At 45.1% G+C, this 11,775-nt stretch overlaps 1 protein-coding gene across 3 annotated transcripts in view; it reads left to right on the forward strand.

Annotated features, from left to right (window-relative positions):
- The first annotated feature begins 10,296 nt into the window (after positions 1 to 10,296).
- LOC143295046 (polypyrimidine tract-binding protein 1-like) overlaps positions 10,297 to 11,775 on the forward strand; it is a 192,571-nt gene continuing 191,092 nt past the window's right edge. For 2 of the 3 annotated variants that reach the window (XM_076606594.1, XM_076606595.1), the window contains exon 1: positions 10,297 to 11,775. This exon is cut by the window's right edge and continues 7 nt beyond it. In XM_076606594.1, coding sequence (XP_076462709.1) covers positions 11,510 to 11,775 — 266 coding nt within the window. In that variant the 5' untranslated portion in view covers positions 10,297 to 11,509. The other variant, XM_076606593.1, reaches the window with a different exon arrangement.

Below are 11,775 nucleotides of genomic sequence, written 5' to 3' on the forward strand. Positions count from 1 at the left end.
ATCGCCGCCAACTACCGCGATCATTAGAGAATAATGCGGAATGGTCGTGCAAACTACCGTGATAAAGAATAATGCCAAATCCCACCAAACTACAGAACCAATGGGGCTGACCTGAGGCCATGTCGGGATTCCTTCGTTGTCCACGTGCTGTGTGATGTCAGTTTATCGTTACCTGGACAATGGGTAGGGGAGATAAGGCGAGAGGAGCAGGACGGCGGCACGGCGTGGAGCGTTACCATGTACTGTCTGTCAGATAACACACACACTGGCCACACAACACGGCTTGTTGTCTTTTAAAAACAAGTGTTTTTTTTTAAAAGTTATTTAATCCGAGAATGCATTATTAATCATTGTGTGTTTTACATGTGGTAATAATAACAACGATAACAATAATGATAGTAATGGTGAAAATAATGACAATGATAATAACTCGCGAAAAGTTTGCACCTTTCAATTTGATTTAGCTCTCTCCATACGAACGGCGAAAGAGACGACGTTAACAGCGTTTCACCCCAATTGCCATCATCAAAATATTGCAAGCAGAAGGCTCTTATACTGAAGAGAGGTGAATGTTGACAAAGAATACCACAATTCTGACGACGGAAGCTAAAGGTTGGGTCATTGACACTGGACATCCGAGGGGTCTGTGTAGAGGAGAAGAGAGGACTGGCCGTACTGAGTGAGTTAACGTCTATTCACAAAACATGATAAGACCACCACCACCACCAGCAACGAACAAGCAATACTGAACTGATTTATGCCTGACCAGCCAACCACTGGTCAGTACAACTGTTGGACAGTCAGTCGTGTCCGACTATGATCATCGGAACAGCAGAGGAGGGAACCGCTACTGTCTTGACTATCTGGGCTAGAATTTGATAAAAGTGGAGTATGTCTTGCCAAAGTTACATCCCCAGTCTCTTGGCCAAGAGGGTTTTAGGACAGTTGGTGTTGGGATGGTTCCCGAAGTCCAGCTAGTCCCCAAGGCTGCAGCACTTAGAGCCAGAGCAGGTGCTTTAAATCATCTTGTTCAAATACCAATGACGATAAGTAATATCCTATTTTGTGTTGATTCTCGATCTGTTTTAAAAAGTTTGCTCCTTTTTGAGAATAATCAAAGAGAAGATTTATTGTTTGAAATTGGGCATTTATTGCACTCCCTATTTGTGAAGGGTGCAAATGTTGATTTTTGTTGGATACCATTCCATACTGGATTCCTTTATAACGACCAAGCAGACAGAGCAGCAAAAGGGGGAGCAAAGAATCATACAGATAGTATAAAACTATATTGCCCATTGTCATACAAGGAAATAAGCAATATACTAGAAAGAGACTTTCATAAGTGCTTTCATTCAAGTCTAAAACCTCGTCAGTTGACTCTCTCAGACTTTGGTCCGATTCGCAGACCAATTCTGAGTTTAACTCTCAGACTATCATCAAATTCATTACGGACCAAGTATTGTTCTAATGTCAAGTGCATATGCTTTAGTAACCTGTCAATTAAGCATATAACTTTTGACTGTAGCTTGATGAAGCCAAATGTACACGAAAGTGTGTCTTCACAAGTGACTGAGAACGTTGATGTTTTTGACTTTGCATTCATTATCAGTTGTTTCGCTTGTCAGTTTAACGACTTCTCTTTTACGAAGTCCTTTAAGTAATTTCCTGTAATTGTATTTTGATTTTTTTTTTCAAATTTCACCCTCATTTCACCCTCATTTGCCCATCTCTCCATTCATTTACATCCCCCATCTCTTCTAACCGATAATACTAAAATGTATACATAAATACTTTAACGAAATGTCTTCAATCACCGAAATGTGTGACGGGACATTAAACAAAATTCCTCCTCCAGTGTGATCCGGCTTCCCAGTTTGAGAGTCATAGTCCTTCACAAAAGACAGAGCTGTGAAGCACTTCCCACAGTTTCAGTTTCAGTTTCAGTAGCTCAAGGAGGCGTCACTGCGTTCGGACAAACCATATACACTACACCACATCTGCCAAGCAGATGCCTGACCAGCAGCGTAACCCAACGCGCTTAGTCAGGCCTTGAGAAAAAAAAAAACACAAGAAAAAACAACAAAAAAAACCCATACAAACAAAAAAACAAAAACAAAAAAAACCGGGGGAATAAATAAAAGATAAGCTTACATAAATAAATAAATAAATAAATAAATGAATAATAATTATAATATAGAAAACGGTAGTAGTAATAATAATAGTAAAACTAATAAAATGATAATAATGAAAAATAAATAAATAAGACAACAATAGTGATAAATAAGGGAATAAATGTAAAATATGAAGACATACATTCACACATACACCCACACATGCATAACAGAAATGCACCAAACATGCAGTTTCACAGATATGAAAGTACAGTCAAATACATATAAACGTACATGAGCTCCAACACACACACACACACACACACACACACACACATTACCTTGCACCTCCTCCACCCTCCTCCTCCACACACTCCTCCTCCACAGCAATGGAGAAACAGTTGGTCACGCAGCTCACTGTACTGTGTGCCCTGTTGGACCAGTGTGATCTAAGCTCATGTCAATCTCTTTATCACAGTTATGACACGTCGATGTTACACGAATGGTTAGTCCTGTCGACCATATCACGTGACATGGGCGTCGACAGGAGTTAAAACCTAATGCAAATAACTAGATGTTATTCTCAACTCTGTGGCTGGTTAATGATCGCTGTTTTTTTTGTTTTTTTGTTGTTGTTATTGTTTGTTTCCATTTTCAATAATCGTCTAAGTTTCCTGTAACCCTCGGGAAGGGGAACGTAGTTCGGGTTTATTTATATTGTTATACTGCCCTGCTCAGTAGCAACCGATATCCAGTCGCTCACATCCTGAATATAATTCATAACATGACAAGTAACATGTCTAAGAATTCACGTATAAACGCACACACACTCACACACACACTCTCTCTAATACTCACTCTCTCTCTCCCTCTCTCTCTCTCTCACACACACGCCCACCCCCACTCCCTCCCCCACCCCACACATCTCGAGAGAAGGACACAGGGTTAGAGAGAGAGAGAGAGAGAGAGAGAGAGAGAGAGAGAGAGAGAGAAATAACGGAGAAAACAAACTGACAGGGTCTTTTACCTGCAAAAACCTAATGGCTTCGCACAATTGACAGGAACGAAAGAGCGAGAGCAGCAGTTTAACAACTGACAGAAGCAGTGATAATTATGTGCAAGTGCGATCCTTGGTAAGAGAAAGGACATTTTCGTATCGACTTCGTATGACTTGTCAAATGCTGTTGGACTGTGCTCTGAAAATAATGTTAGCCAAACTGTCGACAACAATGCCAACAACATCAAAACCACCACTGCAGTCTGTCCGGAAAAAGTTGTCTTTTTGCCAGCGTTTTGACGATATTGTTTATGGCATTGTTTTGAGGTTGAACTCTCTGTAGCCTGTCTAGGAAATGTTGTCTTTTTGCCAGTGTTTTTGACAATATTGTTTATCGCATTGCTCTGAGGATGAACTATGAGCTGCAGTCTGTCCAGAAAAAGTTGTCTCTTGCAGTATTCATGAATTTTTTTCGTCCGTGTGACCTCAACATGATGGTGTTTTAAAAACTTAGAAAAACAGAAGGTTTTTTTTATTTTTATGTGAAGACTGTCAAGATTAATGTTTTATATTGCCAGACCGACAATAAAAATGTTGTTTACTCCAGTGCTAGGAAGATGTTGTTTACTGCGGTGTTTAGAAGATATTGTTTTCTGCAGTGTTTGGAAGATATGTTTACAGCATTTTCTGGAAAATGTTGTTAACTGCGGCGTTTGGAAGATGTTTACTGCGGTGTTTGAAAGATGTTTACTGCGGTGTTTGGAAGATGTTTACTGCGGCGTTTGGAAGATGTTTACTGCGGTGTTTGAAAAATGTTTACTGCGGCGTTTGGAAGATGTTTACTACGGCGTTCGGACGATGTTTACTGCGGTGTTTGGAAGATGTTTACTGTGGTGTTTGAAAGATGTTAACTGCGGCGTTTGGAAGATGTTTACTGCGGTGTTTTAAAGATGTTTACTGCGGCGTTTGAAAGATGTTTACTGCGGCGTTTGGAAGATGTTTACTACGGCGTTCGGACGATGTTTACTGCGGTGTTTGGAAGATGTTTACTGCGGCGTTTGGCAGATGGGGTGACCGGGTTGACCCGAAGAATGGCAGCACAAACAAGAATGTTTTATATTGCCGGACCGAAAAAAAGATGTTGTTTACTCCAGTGCTAGGAAGATGTTGTTTACTGCGGTGTTTAGAAGATATTGTTTTCTGCAGTGTTTGGAAGATACTGTTTACAGCATTTTCTGGAAAATGTTGTTAACTGCGGCGTTTGGAAGATGTTTACTGCGGCGTTTGGAAGATGTTTGCTGCGGCGTTTGGAAGATGTTTGCTGCGGTGTTTGGAAGATGTTTACTGCGGTGTTCGGAAGATGTTTACTGCGGTGTTCGGAAGATGTTTGCTGCGGCGTTTGGAAGATGTTTACTGCGGTGTTCGGAAGATGTTTACTGCGGTGTTTGGAAGATGTTTACGCGGCGTTTGGAAGATGTTTACTGCGGCGTTTGGAAGATGTTTACTGCGGCGTTTGGAAGATGTTTACTGCGGCGTTTGGAAGATGTTTACTGCGGTGTTTGGAAGATGTTTACTGCGGTGTTTGGAAGATGTTTACTGCGGCGTTTGGAAGATGGGGTGACCGGGTTGACCCGAAGAATGGCAGCATAAACAAGAATGCCGTGGTAAATCTTTTTACCAGTTACCAGCGGATATAACGAGCTACATGTTAGAGTATTTCGCTTCAGTTTAAAATCTTTCGAGGCATCGTTCTATCACGTCCTGTCAAATCAAATGATGCGAGATGCAAAAAACAAAAAAAAAAAAAAAAACAACAACAAAAAACAAACAAAAAAAAACAAAAAAAAAAACAAAAACATGTGTTCGGCAGAACCACCGTCGCTGATTCCTCCAAAGTACTGTTTCGCTTGGCCAAATAGATGGGGAAGGATGTCCGATCTGCTCTGGCTAGAAATATACCTTCTGAAAATCTAGCTGATAAGTTTACTGATTATTTCACTAGTAAAATAGAGATGATTAGAAGTAGCTTAGATTCTCCTACTGATTTTGGTGAACCTGATACTTTTAGTGGAAGTCGGTTTACTACCTTCCAGACAGTTACTAAGGAACAGGTCAAAAGATGTCATCCTCAAAATGCCAAAGAAGTCATGCGGTCTCGATCCTATCCCACATTCTATATTTTACCGATGCTTAGAAGAATTACTACCAACTATAACCAATGTCATGTATATATCCTTGACCTCAGGTGTTTGTCCCACAATCCTTCATGCATGCCTTGGTGTGTCCCCTTTTAAACAAAGATAGTTTTGATCCCAAAAACCTGGTAAAAACTATAGACCAAAACCTCCCATTTTTCTCTAAAGTTCTAGAACGTATTGTGCTTGGCCAGCTTATGAAATACCTTGAGACCCACAGTCTCCTGGAGCCATTTCAGTCAGCGTACAGAAAGGGACACAACTCGGAAACGGCCTTATTACGTGTGGTCAATGAATGACCTGTTGCTAGCATCTGATGCAGGCAAGGTTTCCATTCTGTAACTGCTGGACCTTTCTGCAGCATTTGACACATTAGACCATGACATTATGGTCACAATGTTGCGTGAAGTTATCGGACTCAATGGTACTGTTTTGAAATAGTTATATTCCTACGTTTCAGGTGGCACACAGTCTGCCCTTGTAAATTGAAACCAGTCTATTCCATCTGTGCTCAGATATGGGGTACCACAAGGTTCCATCCTGGGACCAGTACTTTTCACAATGTACACACAACGTCTAAGTTTGATCATCCAACAGTCTGTATCTCACTATCATATGTTTGCTGATCATTCTCAACTACACGATTCTACTATTCCCTCTGAAATTCTATGTTTGGCTTCTTAATTCAAAACTGGTATAGAAAATGTAGCAATGTGGATGAAACGAGACAAATAAATATAATGTATATCGTTTGTTCTGACTTAGAAATTTCTTCCTCTAGTTCTGTCCGCAATCTTGGTTCTTACCTGGATTCATCCCTCACGATGGAAACTAATGTGAACCACCTGTGTAAAGTTCTTTACTTTCAGCTTCCAAAGATTAGTAATATCCGACCCTTCCTGTCTGTTGATGCTACCAACAAACTTGATGTCGTCTTCATTTTATTCTGCATAGATTATTGTAATTCTCTCTTAGCTGCCCTTCCCAATGATAAACTCTACAAGCTCCAGAAAATACAGAATAGTGCCGCTCGACTCGTCCTTAAAAAGTCGAGGAGCGAGAGTGCTACTGCCCTCCTGTGGACACTTCATTGGCTGCCTGTTCAAGCCAGAGTTGAAAATAGAGTTGCCAGTACCTGAACAGTGATGACACCCCCCCATATCTTTCTGAACTTGTCAACCCGTACTTGCCAAACAGAACATAGAGATCTCTTGACTCCTCCCAGATAACTGTTCCCCGACACTTTCTAAACTCCAGTGGAAAGAGGTCAATCTCCGTCTTTGGTCCAACAACTTGTTACTCTCTGCCTATTGCTCTCAGACAAACAGTTCATCTATCTACCTTTAAACTGAGCAAACTGTAAAACTTATCTCTTCAAGTACCTTTCATAACTCAACTTGTGCTATTATCCCAGGCTAATGACATAGTGAGTGTGTGTGATGGGTGATTGGAGAGAATGGGGGTGCATGTCTCCAGTAAAGCAAGAGATTAAAAAAAAAAGAAGCCTACATAGTATGCTTAAATGTTACCATCGTTAACAAAAGACTTCGTCTTCTCTTCTCTTGTCTTGCCTGCCTGCGAAATATAACAGTATTTTTTTTAAGAAGGGATTTTTCTCTTTCCTTCTCCTCCGCCTCAGTTCTCATCCACCTCCTTCTTCTCTGTCTGTCTGTCTGTCTGTCTGTCTCTGTCTGTCTCTGTCTGTCTCTCTCCCTGGTGTGTGTGTGTGTGTGTGTGTGTGTGTGTGTGTGTGTGTGTGTGTGTGTGTGTGTGTGTGTGTGTGTGTGTGTGTGTGTGTGTGTGACTCTACTACCGTTTTAATAATATATAATTTTACCAACTAACATGTTATTGTTGACATGATGTCATACAGTAACGATGCTTCAAGCTATTCAAACACGTCAGACATCTGAAAAACACCACTGAAGTGCTGCCACTGAGACTTCATTAGTGTGGCTGGAATCAGTCAATCTATCATGGAATTTTTAAACCAGTTTTAATGAGAGCTTTTTGCCATTGTTGTTTGAACCAGGAACATGAAGTTGGTTTGTTTTTTTTCTTCTCTTAATGTATGTATAAATGAGTGATGGCCTAGAGGTAACGCGTCCGCCTAGGAAGCGCCGAGAGAATGGGAGCGCGCTGGTTCGAATCACGGCTCAGCTGCAGATATTTTCTCCCCCTCCACTAGACCTTCAGTGGTGGTCTGGACGCTAGTCATTCGGATGAGACGATAAACCGATGTCCCGTGTGCAGCATCATGCACTTAGCGCACGTAAAAGAAACCCATGGCAACAAAACGGTTGTCCCTGGCAAAATTCTGTAGAAAAATCCACTTCCATAGGAAAAACAAATAAAACTGCACGCAGGAAAAAATGCACACACACACACACACACACACGAAAAGGGTGGCGCTGTAGTATAGCGACACGCTCTCCCTGGGGAGAGCAGCCCGAATTTCACACAGAGAAATCCGTTGTGATAAAAAGAAATACAAATACAAATTGTTTGTACTGTTTGATCAAGTACAGGTGTAACTGACCAATCGTGTGTCACTGACAGGCCCGACTGCAAGGCCCAGGATGAAAGCATAATGAGTTCAGTTTCAGTTTCAGTTTCAGTAGCTCAAGGAGGCGTCACTGCGTTCGGACAAATCCATATACGCTACACCACATCTGCCAAGCAGATGCCTGACCAGCAGCGTAACCCAACGCGCTTAGTCAGGCCTTGAGGGGAAAAAAAAGAACTACTACTACTAATAATAATAACATGTATAAGGCGCAAAAACTTGATGAAGTCAACTATAAGCGTACAAAAAAAGAAAAAAAAGAAAAAAAAGAAGAAAAAAAAGCATACTGAAAGTTGTATGAAAATAGAATATTATAGTTGTGTTATCGACACTGCCGAAAACTGAAGTTGGGGCCTCGGTGTCAAGCCCAGAGTGTCGTGTGTAACTCAGCGTCTTTTGACCTCCCTGTGTGTGTGTGTGTGTGTGTGTGTGTGTGTGTGTGTGTGTGCGTGTGTGTGTGTGTATGTGTGTGTGTGTGTGTGTGTGTGTGTGTGTGTGTGTGTGTGTGTGTGTGCGTGTGTATGTGTGTGTGTGTGTGTGTCTGTGTGTGTGTGTGTGTGTGTGTGAGAGAGAGAGTGACCAGTCCGAATTTTATGTCCGGGCATTTGTAAGTGCTGACACTGGCCCTTGCTCGTTCCTTCTCTTGATCTTTATCGTGTGTCTGTGTACCTGAACGGTTTTATGTTCAAACCCCACCACTCATGGACAACCATGGCCGCACACACACACACACGCACACACACACACACACACACACACACACGCACGTACTCACACACACATCCATTGGCTAACAAAGGCGTGGGCACCTCTCTCTCCTGTTACCTGGGCTTGTTTGGATTGTACACACACACACACAGTGACCTCACTCCCCCCCCCCCCCACACACACACCTCAGGACCGGACCCCTCCAGCCTTCCACCTGCCCCTCCACCCCCTCCCCCCCCCCCCCCCCCCCGGTCCTCCCTCTGCGCGTCTTGTTTCGCAAGTCTGACCAGTTTTCTGGGAGCTACAAGCTGAAGAGGGAAATGAAGGGAAGTGGAAAGTTCACCCTGGCTGAGGGTTGTGGGTGGGGGTAGGGGGCTGGGGGGTTGGGGGGTGGGTGGGGGGCACCTATTGTTGGAGAGCTTCCAGTCGTGACAATCACCTTTCTCTGAGTCTCCTCCCTCAAACCCCTGGTCCCCCCCCCCCCACCCTCCCCCCCTCCCCCCGTCTTATCCTCCTCCCTCATTCCAACGTCTTCCCTTTTCTTTTCAACTGTTGGCGATCCGAGGTTAGCGGCAATCCTCCTTTGCTTGACTATTATCCCCCCCCCCTCTCTCTCTCTCTCTTCCCCCGCCCCTCTCCCCTCCCCATCCCCCCGTCTCCCCCACTCTCTCTCTCTTCCCGCCAGGTAATGCGAAGAGCTTGCAAGGTGGGAGGACAAGTCCAGAGTATAAAGTTTACGGGAACACCTTTCCTCCCCCACTTACCCCCTCACACACACACTCTCCAGTATTCCTTTCCGCTCACCCCGCCCTCCCCTCCCCCACCCCACCCCCCATTTACCCAGGAGCCCCCTCCCTTTTGGCCCATGATTTTCAGATAGCGAAAACAACATTGCCGAGGCGAGGCCAAGCGACCAATAAAACAACACACACACACACACACACACACACACACAGAGATAATATTCAACAGACTGTCATCATTTATTGACTTGCTGCGTTCAAAGCGCACTCCGTGTTTCTATATCGGCAGCAGTCTAACACCGCTCCACTCAACTACACAACACAACTTGGCTCTCTCAGTCTCTCTCTCTCTCTTCAGCTCCTCTCTTCCAATACAAACCAACCCACCCAACAATACTCATCACCGCTGTATCACGTGTAGTAGGCCTTGGTGTTGTTTTTGTTCTCTGTGTGTCTGCACGAACTGTGCACAGACCAAGACAAATCAGAAACGTTAACGAACGATTGAGGACCGATGGCTGACTAAAAACTGTCCGAGGCAGCTACCAAGCCGAAACAACAACCACTGCACAGCTCCCACCACTCACCACTACGACTGCCGCAGCGCTGAACTCGGCGTGCAGGCGTGTGTGTGTGTGTGTGTGTGTCGCAGCAGCCTCTGAAAGTAGAGAGAGAGCGAGAGAGAGAGAGGGAGAGAGAGAGGAATAGTGCATTGAGAGAGGGAGAGGACAGACAGAGAGAGAGAGAGCGAAACTACCGGAAGAGCTGTTATCTTGCTCTGTGCCTTGTCACAGTAAAGGGAGGTCAGCGCCAGTGGCTTCCCCTTGTGTTGCTGGTTTGTGTGGCCTGCCTGCCTGCCTGCGTGCCTGGCCTGACCACTGCTCTACTCGGTGTTCCGCCCTGCAGCTCCCCCACCCCACCTTCTTCCCTCCCTCCCACCACCACTGACTGACAGACAGACAGGCGCTGGCCTTGTGCTTCCTTCTCTACTCTCCCCCTCCACTTCCACTTCTCCACTCTCTTTCCACACGCCGTGAACTCTCTGACACAAGGTGGTTCCCTCTGCTGTGACACAGCGCTAGTGTGTTCCGGACCACGCATCATCACTCCCCGATACACTCCTTTTGACTGCGGGCTCTTCGGGCTGCTGTGTTGTGCATCGTGTGTCGCTCTGTGTATCTGCGTGTGGACAGGAAAGTTTTCTTTTCCCATTTTCAGATAGCGAGAAGGTTTCGTTTTGTTGTGTTAGTGTGTGTGCGCCGATGTCTGTGGTCTCTTTTGTCCTATCCTGAAGGTTCCTTCATTCGATCCTTCATTGGGGCGGCGTGTCAGCGATCAGAGATCTGGAACTTTTTGGTGGTGGTTGTTGTGGTGGTGGTGGTAGTGTGTGTGTGTGTGTGACTGTGAAAGTGCGGTGCTGCTCAAGCAGCAGGAAAACAACAACAGACACACGCGCTCGCGCGCGCGCGTATTTTGAGAGTTGACTCGGTGCGAGAGACTCCATCCATTGATCGACCCGTTTGAAGGTTCCACGTGTTTTTGTCAGCACAGCCACAGAAAGGGAAACGACGCTAAAAAAATACAAAAAAAAACCCAACAAAAAACCAAAAAAAACCGGGACCACCCAGCCGTGACAAAGAAGATCGTGAGTGTGTGGGATCTCAAGGAGTGTTCCTCCACCTTGCTTCACTACCAGCTTGTGTCAGATCAGGTTATCATTCTTTCAGATCAGGTTATCATTCGAAGTTATCTTCTTGTATTTTTTTTCCTCTTTTTTTTTCTTCTTTTCCCTCCCTTCATCAGTCCCACGCTTGACTCTTCAGTGAGTTCCACTGTCAAGACTTCAGGCCCCTTCATTCCTAACGCGGGTGTTTTCCTGAAGACCTTGAGTCCCAACTTTGCTTTGTCATCCATCCTCAGTCAGTCAGTCAGTCAGTCGCCGAATCTCGCTTCAGTCCATTTTTCACACCAGTCTTGGGGTCTGTAGTTCTGTTCTCGTTGCCTTCAGTCCTTCAGTCTGTGGTTTGCCTGTTAGCTTCAAGTCTGTAGTTGTGTCGCTGCATCCTTCAACCAGTCCTTCAGTTCCGTTGTCTTTTTTTGTCGTGGGCAGCCCACGTGACTGAATGGGAGCGTGAGATCCGTCCGTAGCCGCAGCCGCCGCCGACCAAACCGGGTGTGTGTTTGGCAGTATGTACGTTTGTTGGTACAACTCTTACGGACAACCCACAGTCGCCGTACCTCAAGCCCCTGCCCCACAGGCCCCTGTACCCCACCCTCTCGCCGCTTCTGCTGCTGCCGCTGCTGCTGCTGCTGCTGCTGCTGGTGCCCCCACCCCAATCCCCGCCGCCCCTGCCCCCGCAGTCGGCCTGCCCCCCGCCTCGGGCCCCCCTCTGGCACCGCACCCCACAGAGTACCTGATTCCCGTGTCCCCCCAGCCACAGACCATCCTCATCCC

This window comes from Babylonia areolata, chromosome 20 (assembly GCF_041734735.1).
Source record: "Babylonia areolata isolate BAREFJ2019XMU chromosome 20, ASM4173473v1, whole genome shotgun sequence".
Lineage (NCBI taxonomy): Eukaryota > Metazoa > Mollusca > Gastropoda > Neogastropoda > Buccinidae > Babylonia > Babylonia areolata.